Source organism: Doryrhamphus excisus, linkage group LG1, assembly GCF_037039965.1.
Source record: "Doryrhamphus excisus strain RoL-2023G ecotype Guam linkage group LG1, RoL_Dexc_Guam_v1.1, whole genome shotgun sequence".
NCBI classification, from domain to species: Eukaryota; Metazoa; Chordata; class Actinopteri; order Syngnathiformes; family Syngnathidae; genus Doryrhamphus; species Doryrhamphus excisus.
In genome coordinates, this window is record NC_136357.1 from 7,279,464 (window position 1) to 7,301,339 (window position 21,876).

General features: G+C 40.3%; 1 protein-coding gene across 1 annotated transcript; it reads left to right on the forward strand.

Annotated features, from left to right (window-relative positions):
- Positions 1 to 1,491: 1,491 nt before the first annotated feature.
- slc25a22a (solute carrier family 25 member 22a) lies at positions 1,492 to 20,178 on the forward strand. The gene is made up of 12 exons (XM_058075562.2): positions 1,492 to 1,654; positions 4,988 to 5,110; positions 8,719 to 8,917; positions 9,019 to 9,144; positions 9,223 to 9,278; positions 10,045 to 10,135; positions 10,696 to 10,750; positions 12,227 to 12,287; positions 13,382 to 13,526; positions 13,605 to 13,759; positions 13,841 to 13,916; positions 14,828 to 20,178. The coding sequence occupies exons 3-12, from the start codon at positions 8,898 to 8,900 to the stop codon at positions 14,979 to 14,981; spliced, it is 939 nt and encodes a 312-aa protein (XP_057931545.2). The 5' UTR covers positions 1,492 to 1,654; positions 4,988 to 5,110; positions 8,719 to 8,897; the 3' UTR covers positions 14,982 to 20,178.
- Positions 20,179 to 21,876: the final 1,698 nt, after the last annotated feature.

A 21,876-nucleotide genomic window follows, 5' to 3' on the forward strand; every position in this document is an offset into this window, starting at 1 on the left:
GTAGTATGCAAGACAAGATTATGCAAAGAAAATATAATCCAGTTGCCCTCGAAATTATTCAACCCCTATTGTAAATTACATTTAGTTGCCCCTCATAATATTGTGTTTCGATTATTGCTCCCTCGCTACATCACGTTTTGCATGTTCTCCCCGTGTGTGCGTGGTTACTACCGCTTCCACCCACATTCCATAAGCATGCATGTTAGGTTAATAATTGGCAACTAACTCCAAATTGTCCATAGGTATGAATGTGAGTGTGAATGGTTGTTTGTCTATATGTGCCCTGTGATTGGCTGGCGACCAGTCAATGGTGTACCCCGCCTCTCGCCTGAAGACAGCTGGGATAGGCTCCAGCATGCCGGCGACCCTCGTGAGGATAAGCGGTATAGAAATGGATGCTTTGCGTTAATTTACTCACAAAAAAATAATAATAATTGTACTTAATACAAAAATTCCATAGATGGTTAATTAGAAATGTTTATGAAAAATATACTATACAAAAAAAATAAAAAATTGGTGGCGGTCGGAGCATCTTTACATCTTTCAACGCAGTCACCTGGCATAAGACATCACTCACTCATGACTCTATAGGGAAATGTATGGATGGTTTATGGCAAACTTCTGCAGGTTTATTCATTCATTCATTTTCTACCGCTTATCCTCATGAGGTTTGCGGGGGTCCCAGCCATCTTCGAGCGCGAGGCGGGGTACACCCTGGACTGGTCGCCAGCCAATCACAGGGCACATATAGACAAACAACCATTCACACTCACATTCATACCTATGGACAATTTGGAGTCACCAATTAACCTAGCATGTTTTTGGAATGTGGGAGGAAATCCCGGAGTAAACCCATGCATGCACAGGGAGAACATGCAAACTCCACACACAGATGGCAGAGGGTGGAATTGAACCCTGGTCTCCGAGCTGTGATTTCTGCGCACTACACACTGGGCCGCCATGCAGCCCTCTGCAGGTTTATAAACTTTGCAAATACAGGGAATGAGGGTTGAATCATTTTCAGTGCAGCCAAATCACTTGGGGGTATGTTTTTTGGGAATTTTGCTATGATATGCTGTGATGTCTTAACCACCTCTACAATTCTGTGATACCTCTCTCTGCAGAAATTTGCCATTTTGAATTATATTCACAAAGTAGCCATTTTCAAATGATAATTCAATACACACATTGAGTCACCACAAAACCATATCTGCGAATCAGATATTTAGCTAAAAAAACAGCAACATTCACCTTGCTGTTTGAAAGACTTTTTATTCTTGCTGATCCCTGCACTACAGTAAATATGTATGGCTGTTCAAGGTCATAGTAGCGGCTGCCTGTCCCATCCCCCATCCCTACACCTTGTGCTTTTGCAATGTATGTACTTCCCCTTTAAACCACTAGAGGACTCCTTTCTAAATTCAACTCATCCTTGATCGTCTGTCAGCTTCGCTGGCTCCCTCCCTCCCTCCCTCCCTACCTCCCTCCATCCCAGTCAACCTTCACTACCACCTCCTCTTCTGATGCTAGTAAAACCGGTGCTTAGCAGCTCTCTGCAAGCCTAAAACACTCACAGTGGAGCGGCTTTGATTTCACCTCATCTACACTAACTGGACAGGAAGAGTGAGGGGGATAACTGGAGCAGCTATTTGTGGTATGTAGTCAACAGTATGCGTGTCTTTTTTTCCTGTATGTGGCTACTATATGAGCTACAAAGATTGACATTACCCTGAATATATACCTGTGTGTATTTAATATATTCATAGAGATGACGTGAGTGCGTCATATGAATGGGGCAGTGAGCTCGACGTGAGAGAGCTAGCTAAGCTTTTGCTGGAACCGGCGAGACCCTGTGTTGTGTTATGTGACATTTATGCAATTTTAATAGCGACGAGAGTCCTCATTGATGATATTTAAGAGGAAAATCATACATATCAATTATCATAACGGTTCATTCGCGGTATTGGTATAATTTTCCCTCACACTAGCAATTACCGGTACAGTAGAACAGGTGTTAGAGCCCTCTATGTGATAAATGTGTGTTACAATACAATGCATATCTCGACCGGGGCGCCATGGTTGTCTTAATGCCGGCTTTCGCGCCCCATCAGCCGTCATTCAAATGTGTGTACGTGTGGAGGGAGCTTGGTAGTATAGTGGAGGGTGATCACGCCTCCTTTTTCACAGATGCTCACAATTGAACGTTGTCTATTACTGCTGACGAACCTCAAGAATCGGTAATAATATGTTATAGTATGTCAATTTAGTCAGCCCTGATAGACTTGTAGGCTTACACTAATTGTTAGTTTTGCTAGGCCAAAAGTGTTTCTATACAGGCTCTGCAAAAGCATTCCTGCAGCTATGAAATTATTGATGAACCAAGTCATCCTTGGTGTAGGGTGACATCCTGTGCTCCTTTTGCCATATTTACTTTCCCCTCTGTTGCAAATAACATTGTGTTTTTGATATTTGTCTAATCTGCATGCAGGAAGTGCAGCATCCAGCAGTCCTTGAGGCCAAATTCCCACAGACAAGGACTTTAAATGTCACCCGGTTCTATGTGTTCACGTTAGGAATGACTTGTAGCAGTGCCTGCTACAGATGCTTTTGTTACTGTATGAAAACCATTGAGGGTCATTCAAGGTTTTACTGTAATCTGTAAAGTGAAACCAGATGCTCCAGTGCTGCATGTTGTCTTTGTTTCTGAGGCGGGCTTGCTTATTCCTCATCCACGCTGTAGGGAAGCAAGGACAGGCACATGAAACAGCCACAGGGGATATGTGTGTTGTCAGGAGAGGGAGTAAAAAGGCAACACAACGTCTTTGCAGAGTCTGATGATGTTATTTCTGATTCATTGCAGGGGACTTGGAACAATGTCTAACTGTGCAGCACATAGCACCTGTGCAGGGAATGCAGTGTTGTGGCCAGGTTGCACACAGCTCTCACTAAAAACGAGTAGCAAAGGGAGATTTGAACGAGTAGGTACTGTATAATCCTCATGCTGATGGCAAGAGGGAATAGTAATCAGGTTTATCTGTGACACCACAAAGTTCATCCCTTGTTTCCGCAGTGCTGTCTAAAAATAGATTGCATTTCACAAATCGCCACAAAATACAAGCGTAATAACTACCAGCTGCCTCAGCAAATATACTCAAGCGTAGCCCTGTCAAATGTTCAAAATAAATAATGAATAAACACCTAAAGGTAAATTACAACCCTGATATAAGTAATGTAATACTACGCAGTACACAAAGGTTTATGATGCAAGTGAAAACAATGATTCCTTTAGGAAATAATGGACATAATCTGTACCATGGTCAAGCATTCATTCATTCATTCATTTTCTACTGCTTTTTCCTCATGAGGGTTGCGGGGGTGCTATCTCCGGGCGAGAGGCGGGGTACACCCTGGACTGGTCGCCAGCCAATCACAGGGCACATATAGACATATAGACAAACAACCATTCACACTCACATTCATACCTATGGACAATTTGGAGTCGCCAATTAACCTAGCATGTATTTGGAATGTGGGAGGAAACCGGAGTACCCGTACCCACGCATGCACGGGGAGAACATGCAAACAGGCAAGAACTTGCATTGAACGATGCCCCTCACATTGAAGAGTGCCATCAACAGTCCTGGACACACTTCTTCTAGTCACACCCCTGTTGGCACTGGTACTTCCTTTCAGATTTGTGTTGCAAAAAGCCAAATATAAAGGAAAACAAGTTTCACACTGGCTGCACAGCTGACAAGTGGTTAGCGTGCAGGCCTCACAGCTTGGACACCCGAGTTCAATTCCACCCTCGGTCATCTCTGTGTGGAGTTTGCATGTTCTCCCCGTGCATGTGTGGGTTTTTTTTTCGGGTACTCCGGTTTCCTCCCACATTCCAAGAACATGCTAGGTTAATTGGCAACTCCAAATTGTCCATAGGTATGAATGTGAGTGTGAATGGTTGTTTGTCTATATGTGCCCTGTGATTGGCTGGCGACCAGTCCAGAGTGTACCCCGCCTCTCGCCTGATGACAGCTGGGATAGGCTCCAGCACCCCCGTGACCCTTGTGAGGATAAGCGGTAGAAAATGAATGAATGAATGAATGAATTGAGCTTTTGTCACAGGATTGTCACAGGATTTTCATTCATTCATTCATTTTCTACCGCTTTTTCCTCACGAGGGTCGCGGGGGTGCTGGAGCCTATCCCAGCTGTCTTCGGGCGAGAGGCGGGGTACACCCTGGACTGGTGGCCAGCCAATCACAGGGCACATATAGACAAACAACCATTCACACTCACATTCATACCTATGGACAATTTGGAGTCGCCAATTAACCTAGCATGTTTTTGGAATGTGGGAGGAAACCGGAGTACCCGGAGAAAACCCACGCATGCACGGGGAGAACATGCAAACTCCACACAGAGATGGCCGAGGGTGGAATTGAACCCTGGTCTCCTAGCTGTGAGGTCTGTGCCCTAACCACTCGTCCGCCGTGCCGCCGTCACAGGATTTTGTAATATGTATTTGTAATATGTATTGCAAAACCCCCTAAGAAGCACATAGCTACGGTTAATCCTTGTTTTCCCAAGCAAGGTCTCGTGAGATGTGCTGACGTCTTGTGATGTCATGCATGCCAACAGTCTTAGCTGTTTTGTGTACTTTGGAGGCATAGTGTTCTCTATTAATTTTAGTGTTATCCGAATTGTATAGCCTTGTATTGAATAGTATATTGCCATTTGCAAGTTTCACTGCCATTCTTTATTCCATACATAAGGGCTCCAGATGGGTTTGCGGAAGTAAACACATTTTATGAGATGTTTCCTTTGTGTGTTCTCAGCCTATGTCCAAACATCTGCGACAGGATTTTCATGTACTTGTGAGAACACTTCCTGTGATGAGTGCTGATCGTTTCCGTTTTTTGTAACTGTCAGCTCAAAACTAGTGCGGAGGACCATGTGATTTTTTTTTCCCCCTGTCTTTTTGTGTCAAGGTGCACTCTGATGACGACCACAGTCTCTGTAATCATTCACCGATTGCCACTCAGTGAGGGACCGATTCCACTGTGTCTGCCACATGAGGACCGAGAGGCAGCCAAGGAGGCGTGACACGTAAGGTACTCTTGATTTGAATGTATCGAAAGAATTTGACTCGCAAATTAACTTGAGGTGATTTTGGATCCAGATTCTACAGCTTTTACAAGGTTATTTTAGCTCTTTTGTGCTGCTGATTAAATCAAACAGCACAGCAATGCTATGGCAACACTTTTTTTAATCTGTGCAGCCATTAATGAATCATAAAGGGCACTTCGTAGTATGCATAATCTTTTTGGCTCAGAAAATGTAGGGACAAACATAAACATAAAATAACATTTGTTAATACAGTAAAATATGACCTAATTTTAGAAAACTAGATTGTTTCAAACATTATACTATATACTATAACTATATATATATATATATATATATATATATATATATATATATATATATATGCGCCATATGCGCCATTTATTTATTTATTATTAACTAATCTATCTAATTAATTTCAATTGACATGATTTTTAATCTTCTTTATTACACCTTTAAATGTTCCTTGTTATTGTTTAGATTGCTCACTGTGCCTATAACTGTGTGTGTGTGTGTAGTTTTGCTGGCTTCCTGCCGTTCTGCTTGTGAGCAAGGCAATATTTATGGCCCCATTGTACAATGATGAACAAGGGTCAAAACAGAGCCGTTATCAGTCGGAGTCAGTGGCCGCCACACTCGCCGGTTTTATTGAACGTGTCCAATGGCTGCTTTAAGCGCCCGAGTTAAATTGTTAGTTCAAGGTTCTGCAGCACAGACCAGTTTCACAATCATTGTAAGTCATTGTTTACTCGTCAGTGCTTATCTGCATACATGGGACAAACTCTAAATATATGTGACTGTATGTGGTGACGCTTGTCGGCTGGTTGAACTCTTTGTATGACCTCTACCAGGTTTGAACAGCTTGTACTTGTAGATACTGTCTTTAAGACTTCAGTCCTGGAGGTGACGATAATGTACATACATTACAAAAGTGAGTGCCAAACAGCCATACACAGAAAGCTTTTTTCACTACATCTCCATCTGCTGGATCTAGAGGTCACTGCACTATAGTTCACATAACATGGTCCCACTGCAAACCTGGAAATAAATGTGTAATACTCAGTTTTGCCATTAAGGTATTAATTTAACAATATGTTTAGTATTGTAGTTGTAATCTAATATCCTCTGTTATAGCTACATAATTTGAATGATTAGACAACACCTCTTAAAGGGATGACTACAATTAACCACATTGTTAAATGAATACCTCAATCAATGTAATTAAGTAAGTATATGTACATAGAGAATGATTTGATGGGAAGTAATTCTAGCCTCGCTGCAGTGACCTGACGATTTTCTTCCAAAAGCTAATTTCTCTGGGATTTGGTCTACGAGTGATGACACAGTAGTGTGGGCGTTGTACACTGAGGGCGACTTGTTTCCACACAGACTCTGATTGTCATGACAGCTCAAGCATGTGAAAAGACTGTAGGTCAAATAAATGTCCTGATGCAGACAGAATGGTGTGGCATTTGGATGAACTACAGTGGACAAGTGGAAGCTGAGGGCAGGGTAAAAAGATTGGAGATGCTAGTTTGTTGGGCATGTACAACTGTGTACTGTGTATACAACCAGAACCTCTCTAAATTGTGGCATAGTGAGAATAAAGTGAAAAAACAATATGTTTAATATTGCGGTGGTAGTAAGCAATGGTGGACTGCTCGGCATCATTATGAGAGCTTTGTCGAATATTTTGAATGCCTTTTTTTTTACCCACATGAGCGAGGCAATCATATTAAAAACAGCTTTCAGTATGACTCTGTGTACTTCTACGGCACTGCAAACAACAACCACTATGACAAACATTATTCAAGCATCTTTGCAAGGACAGAATTTTCAGATTGTACAAGTTTGTACAAAGAAATAGACCACATATATGTGCAGTTTTTGTACTTGGACTTTGTACTTTTGCACATTGAATACTCTTACATACTTTGGTGCTCATTAGGTTAGCATTTTATTGCAATTGGCTGGTTTCAGTTTCGAGTTCAGTCTATGAAACCTGGATTATCCTTTTGTATTGTACTGTGTGTCACACTGGCTCGCACCCCCTGTAAACTCTCTTTGGTGGGGGGATGTGTACCTCCCCCCAAAATTTATCTTGCAGAAGAGCATTTCCTGTGACGTTTGGTTGCTGACATAGTTGGACTCAACTTTAATGAAAAGCTTTTGAAGCAGGGGTGTCCAATTTTTTTTTTTTGTGGCTTGAGGGTTTTTTGAAGGTCTGAGGAAAGAAGTTTACTGCCTATCAGTAAGCAAGCAAAGTATTTTGCAGTTAACTGGAAAGAAACGGTTATGAAAACAAATAAGAGCAGCCAAACACAGCCATGTACTTGTCTAAATATCTACAAGGTCACATGATAGCGTTGATGTAGTTGTTGTTACGCCATGCATCCGTAACGCTTGCTTTGTCTTTTACTTAAACATGACATTATAGCTTTTAGTTCCTGAGCATGAACACCTCGCCAACATTGGCCACAGAGGCAGCTTCCTGTTCTCATCTGACCTCGCTCACAAGTTTCTCTGCTTTCCTCCACCTCTGGAGGAGTTTTGGGCCAAGTCGTCCAAGCTAAACACACCAAACCACAGCGTGTTGCTGTGCAATGGAAACATCCTCACATGCTGTGTGCAATCTGTCCAAGGTCTAATATAAAAGGGGTGGATGGGTACACAGAGAAACCCACCACTCAGGTTGTGAGTCGTGCTTGAGAACCGTGACTCGTGACTGAGGGACATTGCTAGTAGGAGGCGGGCTGGAGTTCCTGCAGAGGGAGGTGGCTGGTGATTGGTGGAAGCAGGGGGTGGAGAGACTGTAAGTGGAAAGAGGAAGCATCTTCACACACAGGCATAGTGTGTCAAAAATAGGGTGCATTTTGGCAACATCAGGCCTATTTCATGTTGGCTGCAATTTATTTGTCTAAGCGAGTAGTGTAGACATCCTGGCTTCCTTTATTGGAGCCCACTTTCACAATGATGGGGTGTGTGCAGGAAGCAGTGCAGGAAGGTTCATGGACAGTACAGTAAACGTATAAATATCGATAAGAAACCCAATGTTGGGCATCTCTAATTCTGAAATGTTAAGTCACTCCAGAAAAGGGAACGTAATTTTATACAGATCTCAGTCTGTATGTAGCACGGTGGTCGAGTGGTTAGTGCGCAGACCTCACAGCTAGGAGACCAGAGTTCAATCCCACTCTAGGCCATCTCTGTGTGGAGTTTGCATGTTCTCCCTGTGCATGCTTGGGTTTTCTCCGGGTACTCCGCTTTCCTCCCACATTCCAAAAACATGCTAGGTTAATTGGTGACTCCAAATTGTCCAAATTGTGAGTGTGAATGGTTGTTTGTCTACGTATATGTGCCCTGTGATTGGCTGGCGACCAGTCCAGGGTGTACCCCGCCTCTCGCCCGAAGACAGCTGGGATAGGCTCCAGCACCCCTCCGCAACCTTTGTGAGGAAAAGCAGTAAAAAATGAATGTCTGTATGTACAGTATATATCATACTGGTGCTCTACTTGTAACTATCTTTGCATGCTTTAGATTATGCATTAAGATTGAAGCTTTTATTGTATTTCAATATTTCTATATTTCATTTCAGATAGATATCCCCCAATTTGAAGAAGACGGACCAGACTAAATCATCTCAAAGAACTACATAATCTCATTCCGACTGCAAGGCACTTATTAACAATCAACAAAAAATATAAAAAGACTACTCCCACACCATCCACAGTACACAAGACATTGACAGCAGTGAGAAGCCAGGTCTTTACATAAATGGCTGACAAGCAAATTAGGTAAGATAAGTAGTACACGGAATGCATCAGCACTTTGGCCTTGTTTTATGCTGCAAACTCAGATTTTTGTCTTTTTTTTTCCACCGACTACTTTCATCTAGTTTGCCTGCCAAATTGATCAATGGGGGGATCGCTGGCCTAATTGGAGTCACTTGTGTGTTTCCCATCGACCTGGCCAAGACTCGCTTGCAAAACCAGCAAAATGGATCTCGCCTTTACACCAGCATGTATGTCTGATCTGATCAATGTGACCAGAGTTGGCTGTCCTTGTGTATGACTGACATCTGTTGGTTTTTATATTTCAGGTCAGACTGCCTTATTAAGACCATCCGGTCAGAGGGATATTTTGGGATGTATAGAGGTAAGCCTTCAACTTCAGAAACATTTTGATAAGGATAAAAACAGGAAGAAGAAGAGTAAAACACATTAATGCGCCTTTCCCGGCAAGAGCGTGCTGTTTCTGGCTTCAGCAACAGTTTGGCGCATATTTCACGTTCATGTTCACAAAAACAGTCCTGTGTGAAATGCTGTTGACGAATTAAAATATTTGCTGGGAGTCACCAACTCCAACCACTTCTGCCCGAGCTTGTCTCGTAGAAAGAGTTCCTTGGAACTATTATAACATTATTAAAAAAAAAACAAAAAACTTAAACTGTATTATGGAAAGCAGGAAGTGAACAAATGAAACAGTTACTGATTGTAAAAGTACCAGATGTAGGGGTAGGATTTAATAAACTCTGCTTCTTCCTACTCCTTTTAGACATGTGGAACTGTGAACTGATTATGTGATGCATTCAATTGTAATCTGATGCATGTTCAAATAAAATAAAACCATTACCATTACCATTACTATAGCTAACAGCAAGCAGAGCAAAGCAGACCTGTGTGGAGGGCAGACTGAGAGATATCTGGCCTACAGTGCATGCCCATATAAGGAAGCCCGGCTCCCTGTGACACAAACAGCCAGTCTTAGAAAAAGTTATCTGAAACACAGAGGGCTAACTTTCACATTGTGCAAACCTCATTATCTAAAACTTTGGCATAATTCAACACAAGAATACTACATTCTAACAACCCTTCTCTGCTTCTTGTATATTTTATACTTTCCCCCGTATGTCTCTTCCCAGGAGCGGCGGTGAACCTAACACTCGTCACACCAGAGAAAGCCATCAAATTGGCTGCCAATGACTTCTTCAGGCATCACCTCTCCAAGGATGGGTAGCGGATTAAAATGCATACAGGCTATCTGACCCTCCTCACACACACACACAAACCCTCCACTTTTCATTCACACTGTGATTAACGCTTTTATTAACATGTAACCTGACACAGTAGCTCTCTGTATTCGCACAGTCTCCCACCCTTCTTGTATCACCACCGAGTTGCCAAACATTACAAGGCAACAGTTAGTAGTTTACGGATATAGAGTTACCGCTCTTCAAGACACTGCTAATCCGCTCTATAATCCTATTTACAGTATAAAATGATCACATCACAGTTTTGTATACCATATTCACCAGCCATGCTTGTGAACGGGGCCCCATAAGATAAAGGCTCCTGGGGCATCTGTTGCCATCTCTATGGTGACAAACATCCAGGCAGATGAATGATTAACTTGTCTGGCCGAGCAGACTGTCAATTATTCATCCTCCTTTGCGGCTGGCTTACAAAGATTCACAGGTGCTAGAAAGTGTGTTTTTAAATAAATCTGACACTCTCTCATGACTGCACGCTTGAATTGGATCACCTTTTAATGTTTATTTATGTTTTATCTGCAGAAAACTCACTCTGTTGAAAGAGATGCTGGCTGGGTGCGGGGCGGGTACATGCCAGGTGAGTAAGTGAAGTGGCGCCTTAATAGCATCCTCCTGTTCCCCATCTGGATCTGCTGCTGCCTTTAGCGCTGCCGGTATTTGCTTGTGTGCAAACCACAGAGCCTCGGCCTCATTTGTCCTTGCCTGCAGCAAGAATTAGCCAAACCATATGTAAATGAGTTGTAAGGCTTGTGATTGTTTTTAGAATCTGAATGTGTGACCCAAAAGAACCATTTTCACACCTAGGTGAGACACATTGTGCGAGTGTCGAATACATGCAGTGAGTGAGTGACTCTAAGACAGGGGTCACCAACCTTTTTGAGGCCGAGGGCTACTTTGTGAGCACGGATAGTATGAAGGGCTACATGACCTGTTTGCGGTGAACTTCCAAAATGACAAAACTGCACGGATCACTTTTTAGTAATCAGAACAAAAGGAATAGTAGTAGTAACACTATGTGAAGCGACTGCTCACATATCAATGTTAATTATTTTCCACAATAATGGAAACAAAAACATATTTTTTAACAAGAAACATTTATTTATGTGCTCACATATTTGAAAGTCAGAGGGAACACCTTACTGTGATTTTTTCACCTGCCTAGTGAAAAAAGTCCTTTGTTTGTCCAAAGCTGCCTTTAACAAACAAACCTTTTCCGTCCTTAATGCGCTGCCGGGTGGGTAGCTCGAATTGAAGCTTTCGTGACAAGTTATGAAGTGTCTCTCCACATTGTGCCGCTTTGGTATTGCAACAGTCGTCCCGCAAATAAGACACATACATTTTTCTTCAAAATACGTAAAGAAAAATTCTTCCTCCCAATCACTGTGGAAAATGTAAGTCCTTTTTCGCTTTTCTGCCATGTTTTTGGGGGCTAAACTGCACGAGTAAGCTAACTCCTCATCACCGCTGCACTATATCAGAAAAGCGGTGAGCGGACACGTGCGCACACATGAACTTTGACTTGAGGTAAGAGTTCGTTATAAAATATTTTTGTTTTAATTTTTGATGTTATAAGACGATTAAAAAAAATACATTAATGTAAGCAATTCTGATTCAAAATTTAAAGCACAAAATAACAATGATAATTTGTGACCAGTGCTATTTTTAGAAGATGCCTCACGGGCGCCTTAAATTGCCCACGTGGGCGCATGGGCGCCCGCGGGCACAGCATTGGTGACCCCAGCTCTAAGACATGAATGCCCGTTGTCAATCAGGGCAAGGGCACCAAGCCCAAAGAACATGATCAGATTAAATGTAGCAGACGTTGGATTAGGATAGCTGCTGAGAACATGACCATCTCACCCTTAATCCAGTTAACTAGTTACTGCTGCTAGGATTACACAGGCAAACAACGGCTGATATTTAACAAATGTCCGCCAGTAAATTAAAACTGGACAAAGCACACTACATCGCAGTACTCTGTGTCCCTTGGTGTCCCACAAAACAATGGCAGTAAATATGAAGGTTATTAATTGCAAACTTTGTTGTCTTTAAGGTTATTGTCACCACTCCTATGGAGATGTTGAAAATTCAGCTCCAGGATGCTGGACGTATTGGTAAGCAAATCAAAACATGATGGTGCAGTGGCACCGTGTGGTCTTCTGGGGGTTTGCAACCGCTTTATTCTACTTACAAGGCTCTCATGCTTGGAAATGCTACATTTTAACCCCAAGGTTTTTGCTTTACTTTACTTTTTACATTTTAATTTTATGTATTTTTTTAACCTTCTTTGTTTACTTACAGAAAAAAATTGAAGTACTCTTTTTAAGTTACCACATATGGTTCTTTGTCGTATAAAGGGATCTGTTACTTTGTTCTTATCGAGGGATAATTCTAGTCAGAGTTTGTGCATAATGTAAATACTCTAATTATAGCTGGGGCATTTATTTACCTAAATATCTGACTGTTTTTTTTACTTGCATGATATGATTTAGAGTACATGAGAAAGTGTATAAGAAAAATGCTCTCTTTGCCCTCATGGTCATTTATTATCATGTATGTTGCACAACACAACAGCAACAGAACCATTATTGTGATAAGATATTGTGTAAGAAGCAAACTGCTCAACTAACATTAATACAGCTGGCAGTGTAATAATACACGGGTCTCATACCAACAACTGTGTTGTGCAAATGCAGAGGTAGAAGCTGCAGGATGCAGACCACTCATACTTCAAATGCAGCTACTGCCATCTTGTGGAGTTAATAAAATTATGTATTTTCTGGACTATAAGTCGCACAAGGCCAAAAATGCATAATTAGGTAGAAAAAAACATAAGTCGCACTGGAGTATAAGTCGCATTTTTTGTGGCTAATTTATTTTACAAACTACTTGACCAAAACAGGTGTTCAGTGTTTATGTAACATAAACAGTTTTTTCATTTTTATAAGCCGCTCTGGAGTATAAGTGGCAGGAACAGCCAACCTATGAAAAAAAATTGCGACTTATAGTCCGGAAAATACAGTATATATCAGATATGTAGTTGCCTACAGCCACACCTGTTAATGCCAGTGTTTTTGTCTGATTAGGAACATCAGTGGATATTGATTTTCATGGACAATACAAATGAAACTCTGCAGTTAATTGAATTCAGGTGTTAACTGGAGCATTTAGGCTAGCTATAATTAACAGATTGTTCTGTACTCCTCAGCGGCTCAGAGGAAGCTGATGCCAGAGACAGTGGCGGCAGGCACGGTGGAGACCAAGTCGCCAACAGCCATGCAGCTCACCAGACAATTACTGAGAGAAAAGGGAATTGCTGGATTATATAAGGGCCTTGGCGCCACATTGCTCAGGTAAATGAATGCTGATAAACCGGTGGTAGTTTTAGTAATGCGGTGTATTTATCTCTGTATTTTGTCGTTGTCTTATAGGGATGTTCCATTCTCTATCATCTACTTCCCCCTTTTTGCTAACCTGAACAATCTGGGAAAGCGCGGTGCAGAAGGACCTGCTCCGTTCTATGTGTCCTTCATATCGGGATGCTTAGCAGGCAGCACAGCAGCGGTCGCAGTCAACCCAGTTGACGGTGAGCGGCGAGTCTGTGTGCCATGTTGATGCAATGTGTGCTGATTTCAAACGCGGATTTGAACTTTTTTGTGTGCTGCAGTGATAAAGACAAGACTTCAGTCTCTGACCCGGGGTAGCGCCGAGGACACATACAGTGGCGTGACCGACTGTATCAGGTGACCTCATTGTGTCTTTATGAGGCTGCCTATGTTGTGTCAGCGCAATTCCAGATGATCTAATGCAGGGGTCTCAAACTCGCGGGCCCACGCTAGTTTGAGGCCCCACCTTGATACCAAAGTTTAATGTTGAAATGACAGCTTAAAGCTGTGTGCACACCGGACACAATTAACATGATTTTGCCCCGCCCATACTGTTACCCTACCCTGTTACCCCGCCCTGTTTTGCTTTGTTTGCTTTGGATTAGCAATGAAGCTAAAGGCTTATGACGCTGGGTACAAATAAATGCAGGAAATGATTTGGAATAAAACGATAAAGCATCTCATCAAACATGTTAAAGTTACGACGCTGCTCCCAGATGGAACTGAGTACGATGCTAACTTGCTAATTGGGTCAAATTATTAAGTTTCATTAATGTTCATGTTAAAGGTTAAATAACTGTTAATACTGTACATTTGAATCTGAAAGAAATAATTTCTCGACCAACTGTATGTGGTTTCTTACGTTTATTACATTATTTGCTGTTTTATTATTATTTTACTTATTTATTACTGATTGATTGATTTATTGTCTTTATTCTTAATTTGTTTATTTATTTTTTTATATTATTTTGTGTATAGAAAAATAAAAATTAAGATATTTGAGAACAGTGGAATGTTTTATCAGATATTTTGGTGTGGAAAACCGGAAACAAAGTACTGAAAAAGTGTGAGTATAGCAGAAGCAAAAGCATTGAAGATAGTTTTTTTTAATTGATTTTTTTTTCCAATTTTTAATAAATGCGTTTTTTTTTGTTTTTTTTTTGAAAACCTGATGCGGCCCGGCTTCACCCAGAACCTAGCTCCGGTGGCCCCCAGGTAAATTGAGTTTGAGACCCCTGATCTAATGTATGTCATTATGTGCTCTCAAGGAAAATCATGCGTAATGAGGGTCCATCCGCCTTCCTGAAGGGGGCCTACTGTCGAGCCTTGGTCATCGCACCTCTCTTTGGCATCGCCCAGGTGGTCTACTTCCTGGGCGTGGGCGAGTTTCTCCTCAGCTTCTTGCCTAAAAAAGACAACTAAAGAAGCATATCTTTTGGAAAAGCCTTTCCCGCCCAGATTGCATCACACCACCACCTGCGTGAGGAATCATCTCATCCATACTGAACGTGACGTTTGTATTTTTAATAATCATGTGCTACATTTTATTTCTAATTTGATGTCTTGAATGTCCGAATCATGCAGGGCGGAGCCTTTGTTCGCTGCCAAGCTGCCTGTGTCGGCGCATGTCGATCTTGATATGAAGCTGCAAATTTCAGGTTAGGTTTGAAGGAGTACGGCTTTATAATTCTAACATGTGATATTTTATATTATGATGATTATATGTCCAAATTTCAAGGTCAACAAATGGCCCTTGGTTGCTGCAGTCTTAGATGCTCCTTTTTAACCGAGGATGTAGAAAAACAGCGTTCCCCTCTGAATCAAATAGACTAGCGATGCATTAAAAATAAAATAGTGAAAATATATCAATTAAAAGCACACATAATGTACTTAGATATTTAATAGATTCTTATAATGATGCTATATTGTCAAAACTCCTTGCGTTATACACTGCTCAAAATGTAAAGGGAACAATTTAATGACAGGCTGACCCAACTTCATAATAGTATGTATGGCCTCCATGTGCCTGTATGAGCTCCTTACACAATATGGTCAATTTATAGAGTATTTATTGTTGCATACAGGACCAGATACTGTCTGTAGCTGTCCTGTTGACCTCCTTCAATACCCCTCCAGCTACTATAATGTACTGGCCTGTCTCTTGATATCTTTTCCACACTCTTGAAACCGTGCTGGGAGACACATACGTATCAACCTTCTGGCCATGGTGCGTGTAGAGTAGCTTCACTATCTGGCAACTTTTGTATGTGTTGCCTTTATGTTTTGAGCAGTGTAGTTAGAAGTAGAGCATATATATATATATATCAGAGCAAATCCAGGGAAAGTGTTAACGTGATACCAGCACACCTGCTTTGACCAATGTGAGAAGCCACACCCCTTCGCTATAAGATCACTTTCATTACCTCAGTTTTTTTTTCAGCTTCCACAGTGACTTTTATTGTTCAGCTTCTCTGAAAGATACCATTGTTCTCGACACACCATGAAACACTGATTTAACAATCAGGCATATAGCCAGTCACTAATCGGTGATGAAGGATGTTTTTTCTATGATGCACAGTCTCAGAGTATATCAGATGATAACATGTTGGTCTGCAGAGCAATGAAATGTCATTTTGTGCTCTAGCAGTGCTCATAAAAAGAGTACCCCCCCTCACATTTTAACATTTTATTACATTTTCTCAAGGGACAATACTACAGCAATGAAACTTATAATATAACCTAAGAGTACTTTGTGTACAGCTTGGAAAATATCGTATATTTACTGTCAACACACACAATATTCACAATGAATACGTCCAAATTGTGTCAATATTCAGTGCTATTTAGCACCGCTGTCATCCTCTTCGGTATGCAATCCTTTTCCACTCCTCCATGATGATATCACAGAGCTGGTGGATATTAGACACTTTGTACTCCTCCACCTTCCTTCCACTCGAGGATGCACCACAGATGTTCAATTAGATTCAGGGGTTGAGACATGCTTAGGCACCTTCACGTCCCTCAGCAAAGCATTTGGACGTGTGTTTGGACTTGTTATCATGTTTATCCAGTTTCCCAAAAGAGGGAGATGTAGCTTTCCATCAGAATGACATCGTACATGTTGGAATTCATGTTTCGTTCCCTGATACCGCAGCTAATCTAGATCAGTGTTTTTCAACCTTTTTTGAGCCAAGGCACGTTTTTTTTACGTTGGAAAAATTTTTGCGGCACACCAATAACCAACATTATTTGCTTCTTTCAGTTTTTTTCCTGATTACGGACTCGCCACAGCAGATCCTTTTGATCCGCATACTAATTTAACCAACAATGTTACAACATGTCACCACTACCTCTCACGTGCATCACTAAGTCTATTAGAGGAACGAGGCAATCAGCTACGTGTTGCCACACGGACGAATATTACATTGCTCTGCCAGTCTTTACCCCAATGACACGCGACAATGACATAATATTTGCAGAAAATTATTAATACATGTTAATTAAAAAAAGTGACACGGCGGTCGAGTGGTTAGCGCGCAGACCTCACAGCTAGGAGACTAGGGTTCAATTCCACCCACGGCCATCTCTGTGTGGAGTTTGCATGTTCTCCCCGTGCATGCGTGGGTTTTCTCCGGGTACTCCGGTTTCCTCCCACATTCCAAAAATATGCTAGGTTAATTGGCGACTCCAAATTGTCCATAGGTATGAATGTGAGTGTGAATGGTTGTTTGTCTATATGTGCCCTGTGATTGGCTGGTGACCAGTCCGAGGTGTACCCTGCCTTTCGCCCCAAAGACAGCTGGGATAGGCTCCAGCACCCCCCATGACCTTCGTGAGGAAAAAGCGGTAGAAAATGAATGAATGAATAATTCCTCACTGCACAGTTGTTGAAAATCACTGATCTAGATCATGATTAGCTGTGTGTTGTAAATCTACGTATAGAAGCTATATAACGACTACTCTAAAGTACATTCAAGTTTTATTTATACAGTCTTGTCCCTTGAGATGCTATGTAACAAAAATGACTGCTGGAATGTGAGTATATATACTATAGACGTGATATAGTGTAGTTTTAAACCTCAGTGACATGTAAGTAACTATCATATCAAGTAATTATGTCAGTAAACTATACATATGGAGGAAGCCGGTTTTACATTATTGTTTACAATATGGTTCAGTCCATTTTAACGTATCACGTATCTCAACTTGAATTCACTGGCAGTGCCCAAAGAGCTAACGCCAAACATTTATCAGAAACTCCCAAAATCAAATCATTTGTTTGTTTAGTTTCCACACAAACATATAGAATATATCATGTATGCATCACACCTCCAAAGCCCTGCCATTGGTTTATCGAACCGGAAATCAAGGTTTTGTCCAATTACATTCCACTTTATAGCTCACACTTGATGCGACTTTTTAATGTGTACTCATTTATGGGAGTGACAAGTGTTTATTAATGTTCCTTTCTATGGGTGGTATGGCACTGTATATTTTGTATGTGTTGTTGAAGTGTCCACCTTGACTATACGTATATTGTACATATGCTGATGGTATGGAGTCTATGCTTTTGTTTTGTACATGATGGCTTATTTGCACACCTACCTCCCCCCGTCCTCTTATTCATAGTGTGGTGATTTTATGTTATGATGTGGGGATAGCAACAAGCATCATTGGAGCCATGCTAATATGCTTGGAGGTGCCATTTACCTCTTAGTTAGCGTTCAAGTCTGCAGTTTGGCCAATGCTCTTATTCTCACTGTTGTCTCGATTGGAGCAAATGAAGCATCTTAACAATGATGGGGATAGAAATATAATAAGCTCCGAGCCAATAAAAGTGAAATGAAGAACCCCCCCCAGACAAAAGGCCAATGAGGACCTGCTGACTTGATACTGTAGACGTAACGTAAGATCAGTGTGTGTTGAATGGTGCTCCTTCCATTAGCTCGGCATTATGATGGAGACTGTACAGCCGCTGAATCACATGCAGTCTTACAGTGAAAAGCCATAAGGTCGCCTGTAATGCATGTCCGACTGTAATGTAAGCTCATCGTCATCAACCTCTCAACATTCCAAATATCGTTTTCATTTGCTATTCCTGTGATCTATTTTTAACGTTATTGATGATTATTGTCATGATTGTATGAAATTGTTCCTCTGCTTTATTTGACGCTTTGACAATGTTGTGCAATTCCTTTACTAGCTTTACTCCGCTATGAATTTAGCTGACGTTGTGAATTTGGAGTACGTGCGTGTGTCCAGACGATGTAGTGGTGTAGCTGATGTGTAGTTGTTCTCTTTGATTGTCAGCATTTTTTTTTTTTGCTTATTTCTGTCTGTCTGTCTGTCACACTCCTGTGCCATCCGTCTTTTTTTTTTTTTTCCAAGGAAAGCACATCGGATGATTAAGGCACATGAGATAACACACGGGGTCAGTCCGACTGTCCCCAGAGTGTGCAGACACAGATTCCAATGGGAAATGTATTTAATATAAATCGTAGACGGTCTCTATAACGTACAGAGACCCCATGTGATGGTGTGCACTATATGCAGTTATCCACAAAATGTATATTGCCTACATATTCTAAATGAATCAGATATAAGAATGTAACTTAGATATTATAAGATGTATTATTTAGTGAATAATTTATTTATGAATCTAAAGATTTATGCTTTACACCTAAAAAAAAAACCACACAGACACACAAACCAGCTCACTGATATGCAATAAGTAGAAAGCGCACACACAAGCAACAGAACATGTCTGTCAGCATAACAATAATGTTTAAACAATGTGATCGGAGACCTTCAGAGCCTTTTTTTTTGGAGCCCGAGCCCTCTTCACGACCTCTTGCCCAATTCCTCTGAGAGGAATTTTGCATTAGACAGCACTTTAAAACAACAACCCCCCCATCCCCCCATCACCTCTCACCCTACAGGGTGTTTAGAATTCTGTGCAGTGAATGACATACACACACATGTACATCCTATGCATTGTTTACAATGCCATCGGAAAAAAAAAAGAAAAAAAAAAAATATTGTGTTCCATGTCACAATTTGCTGTTCAATAAACTGACTGTCCCGAAATCAGTAAGGGTCACGCTTCTTTTTATACTGCCGCTACAATTTCAGAGTAGAAATGCAGTTTTGCAAGACAGTTTTTCTTACTAGGCAGTTTCTGTCTTGGATGTAAGATGTTAAGTAATATGGACTAAAATCTGAGATATATTAAATAATGCTTTACATGAGAGTAGTTAATGAAGAATAAACCTACTAAACCCTAATCCTAACCACTACTCACTACAACTAATCATTTTTATTATAATAATTTTTTGTACCTGATTGTAAAGTGAGACAGGCGGCACGGCGGTCGAGTGGTTAGCGCGCAGACCTCACAGCTAGGAGACCAGGGTTCAATTCCACCCTTGGGCATCTCTGTGTGGAGTTTGCATGTTCTCCCCGTGCATGTGTGGGTTTTCTCCGGGTACTCCGGTTTCCTCCCACATTCCAAAAACATGCTAGGTTAATTGGCGACTCCAAATTGTCCATAGGTATGAATGTGAGTGTGAATGGTTGTTTGTCTATATGTGCCCTGTGATTGGCTGGTGACCAGTCCAGGGTGTACCCCGCCTCTCGCCCCGAAGACAGCTGGGATAGGCTCCAGCACCCCGGCGACTCTCGTGAGGAAAAGCGGTAAAAAATGAATGAATGAATGCAAAGTAAGACCAATACGTAAACTCATCTGCCAACAAAATAAGACTTTGACTGCTTGCTTATTATATTATACCTGTATCTGTTTTTAATACATGTTATTTAAAATAATTGGTCGAACTGGAAGAAAATATCTTGTCAGTCAAAAGTATTTCTGACCTTCATTTTGTTTTGTGTGGTCACTTGGAAGGATTCTTCAGGTGCTGAAAATTCCTCTCCTGATTAATGTGTAATACTGCATCTCAAACTGAAATGTGCTTCAATTGTAGACAGCAAATATTTACAAGTAATTAAATGAAAGATGTGCATGAATTTACGGTTATATTTTATTTACAGGTTTTTTTTCCAACCCCTTTTAAAATAATCAAACAGAATGGTGTGTTTACGGCATAAATAACCACCCTTTTAGTATACAGTAGAATAAAACACATGGTGCACTTTGAGATGAAAAAAAAAGCAGTTTCAGATTAATATTTTGAGTATGCATAACTTTGCATAATGTAGTAAGCACATATTTGCATAAATATTGTATGTGCTTTGCAACACATTTACTGTTGGAAAGCCTTCAAAATTCCTTGCAAGTCCTTGGACATGGTGCACAGATTCACTATAATTCAGTATATAACTTATGTGCAAACTGCAAAATTGCACATGTATGTCAGGCTTGTGAGCATTTATTGTTTTTGTTTTTTTTCTTTAGCTTGCCTTAACTAGAAAAGGCTGATAAAATCATGGAGTAAATTAGCATTTCCGTCTCAAACTATCTTAGAGGTTATACCAGTAGCCTCTCTTTTACAATATAATATAATATAATATGTTTTACAGCTTTCTTCATTTCATGCATGTCAAACATATGCAAAAATGTAAAAAAAAAAATGAAATCCCACTTTTTATGTCTTCATAATTTGTATATTTAGGTCACTTTTCTGACATTCAAGTCCTTTCAAGTCATTTGTAAAAAAAAAAGTAAAAAAATAAATGGTAGATTTAAAACAAAATGTAAACTCTAAATGTTTCATTTAAATCTAATATGTGTACATTTAAATGTTAAAAATAATGCAAATAAATGGCTAATAAATGGTAAAAACAAATACAAATGTTATATGTATATATACTATGTATAAAATAAAAATTTACATGCTAAATATAAATATGCCTTAAATCTTGAAACACTATAGGTCGAGTTCGATTGGTCGATAATTTAAGATTTATTTGTATCATTTATATTTAAGATTTAAAATGTAAATGCATTATTTAGATTTAACTCAAACATTTAGGTTTAGTATTTAGTTTTAGATTTACCATTTAGCTCAATTTAAAAAAATAAAAAAACAACAATTTACTTTCTTTCTGAAATGTAAAGAAAACAACTGTTGAATTGTGAGAAAAGTGAGCTTAAATATTAAAAGTATGCCAATAAAAAAGAGTTACCGCATCCAAACATGTCGTATTAGTATCAGGTTTATAAAATCAGTTACATAATAAAAAAAATAATATAAATAAAAAATTGGTATCAATTAGTGTAGTCATGTGGTGTTTTACATTTAACAGTTTAGTTTCAAATAAATCAAATTTGACTGAACTAATGAATCATAAGTTAAAATGA

Excerpts from the sequence above, each read along its gene's own strand:
- slc25a22a (XM_058075562.2), top strand. The coding sequence starts at position 8,898 with ATGGCTGACAAGCAAATTAG. Across the intron at positions 10,136-10,695 it reads CATCACCTCTCCAAGGATGG|AAAACTCACTCTGTTGAAAG; the intron begins GTAGCGGATTAA and ends TTTTATCTGCAG. Across the intron at positions 10,751-12,226 it reads GCGGGGCGGGTACATGCCAG|GTTATTGTCACCACTCCTAT; the intron begins GTGAGTAAGTGA and ends GTTGTCTTTAAG.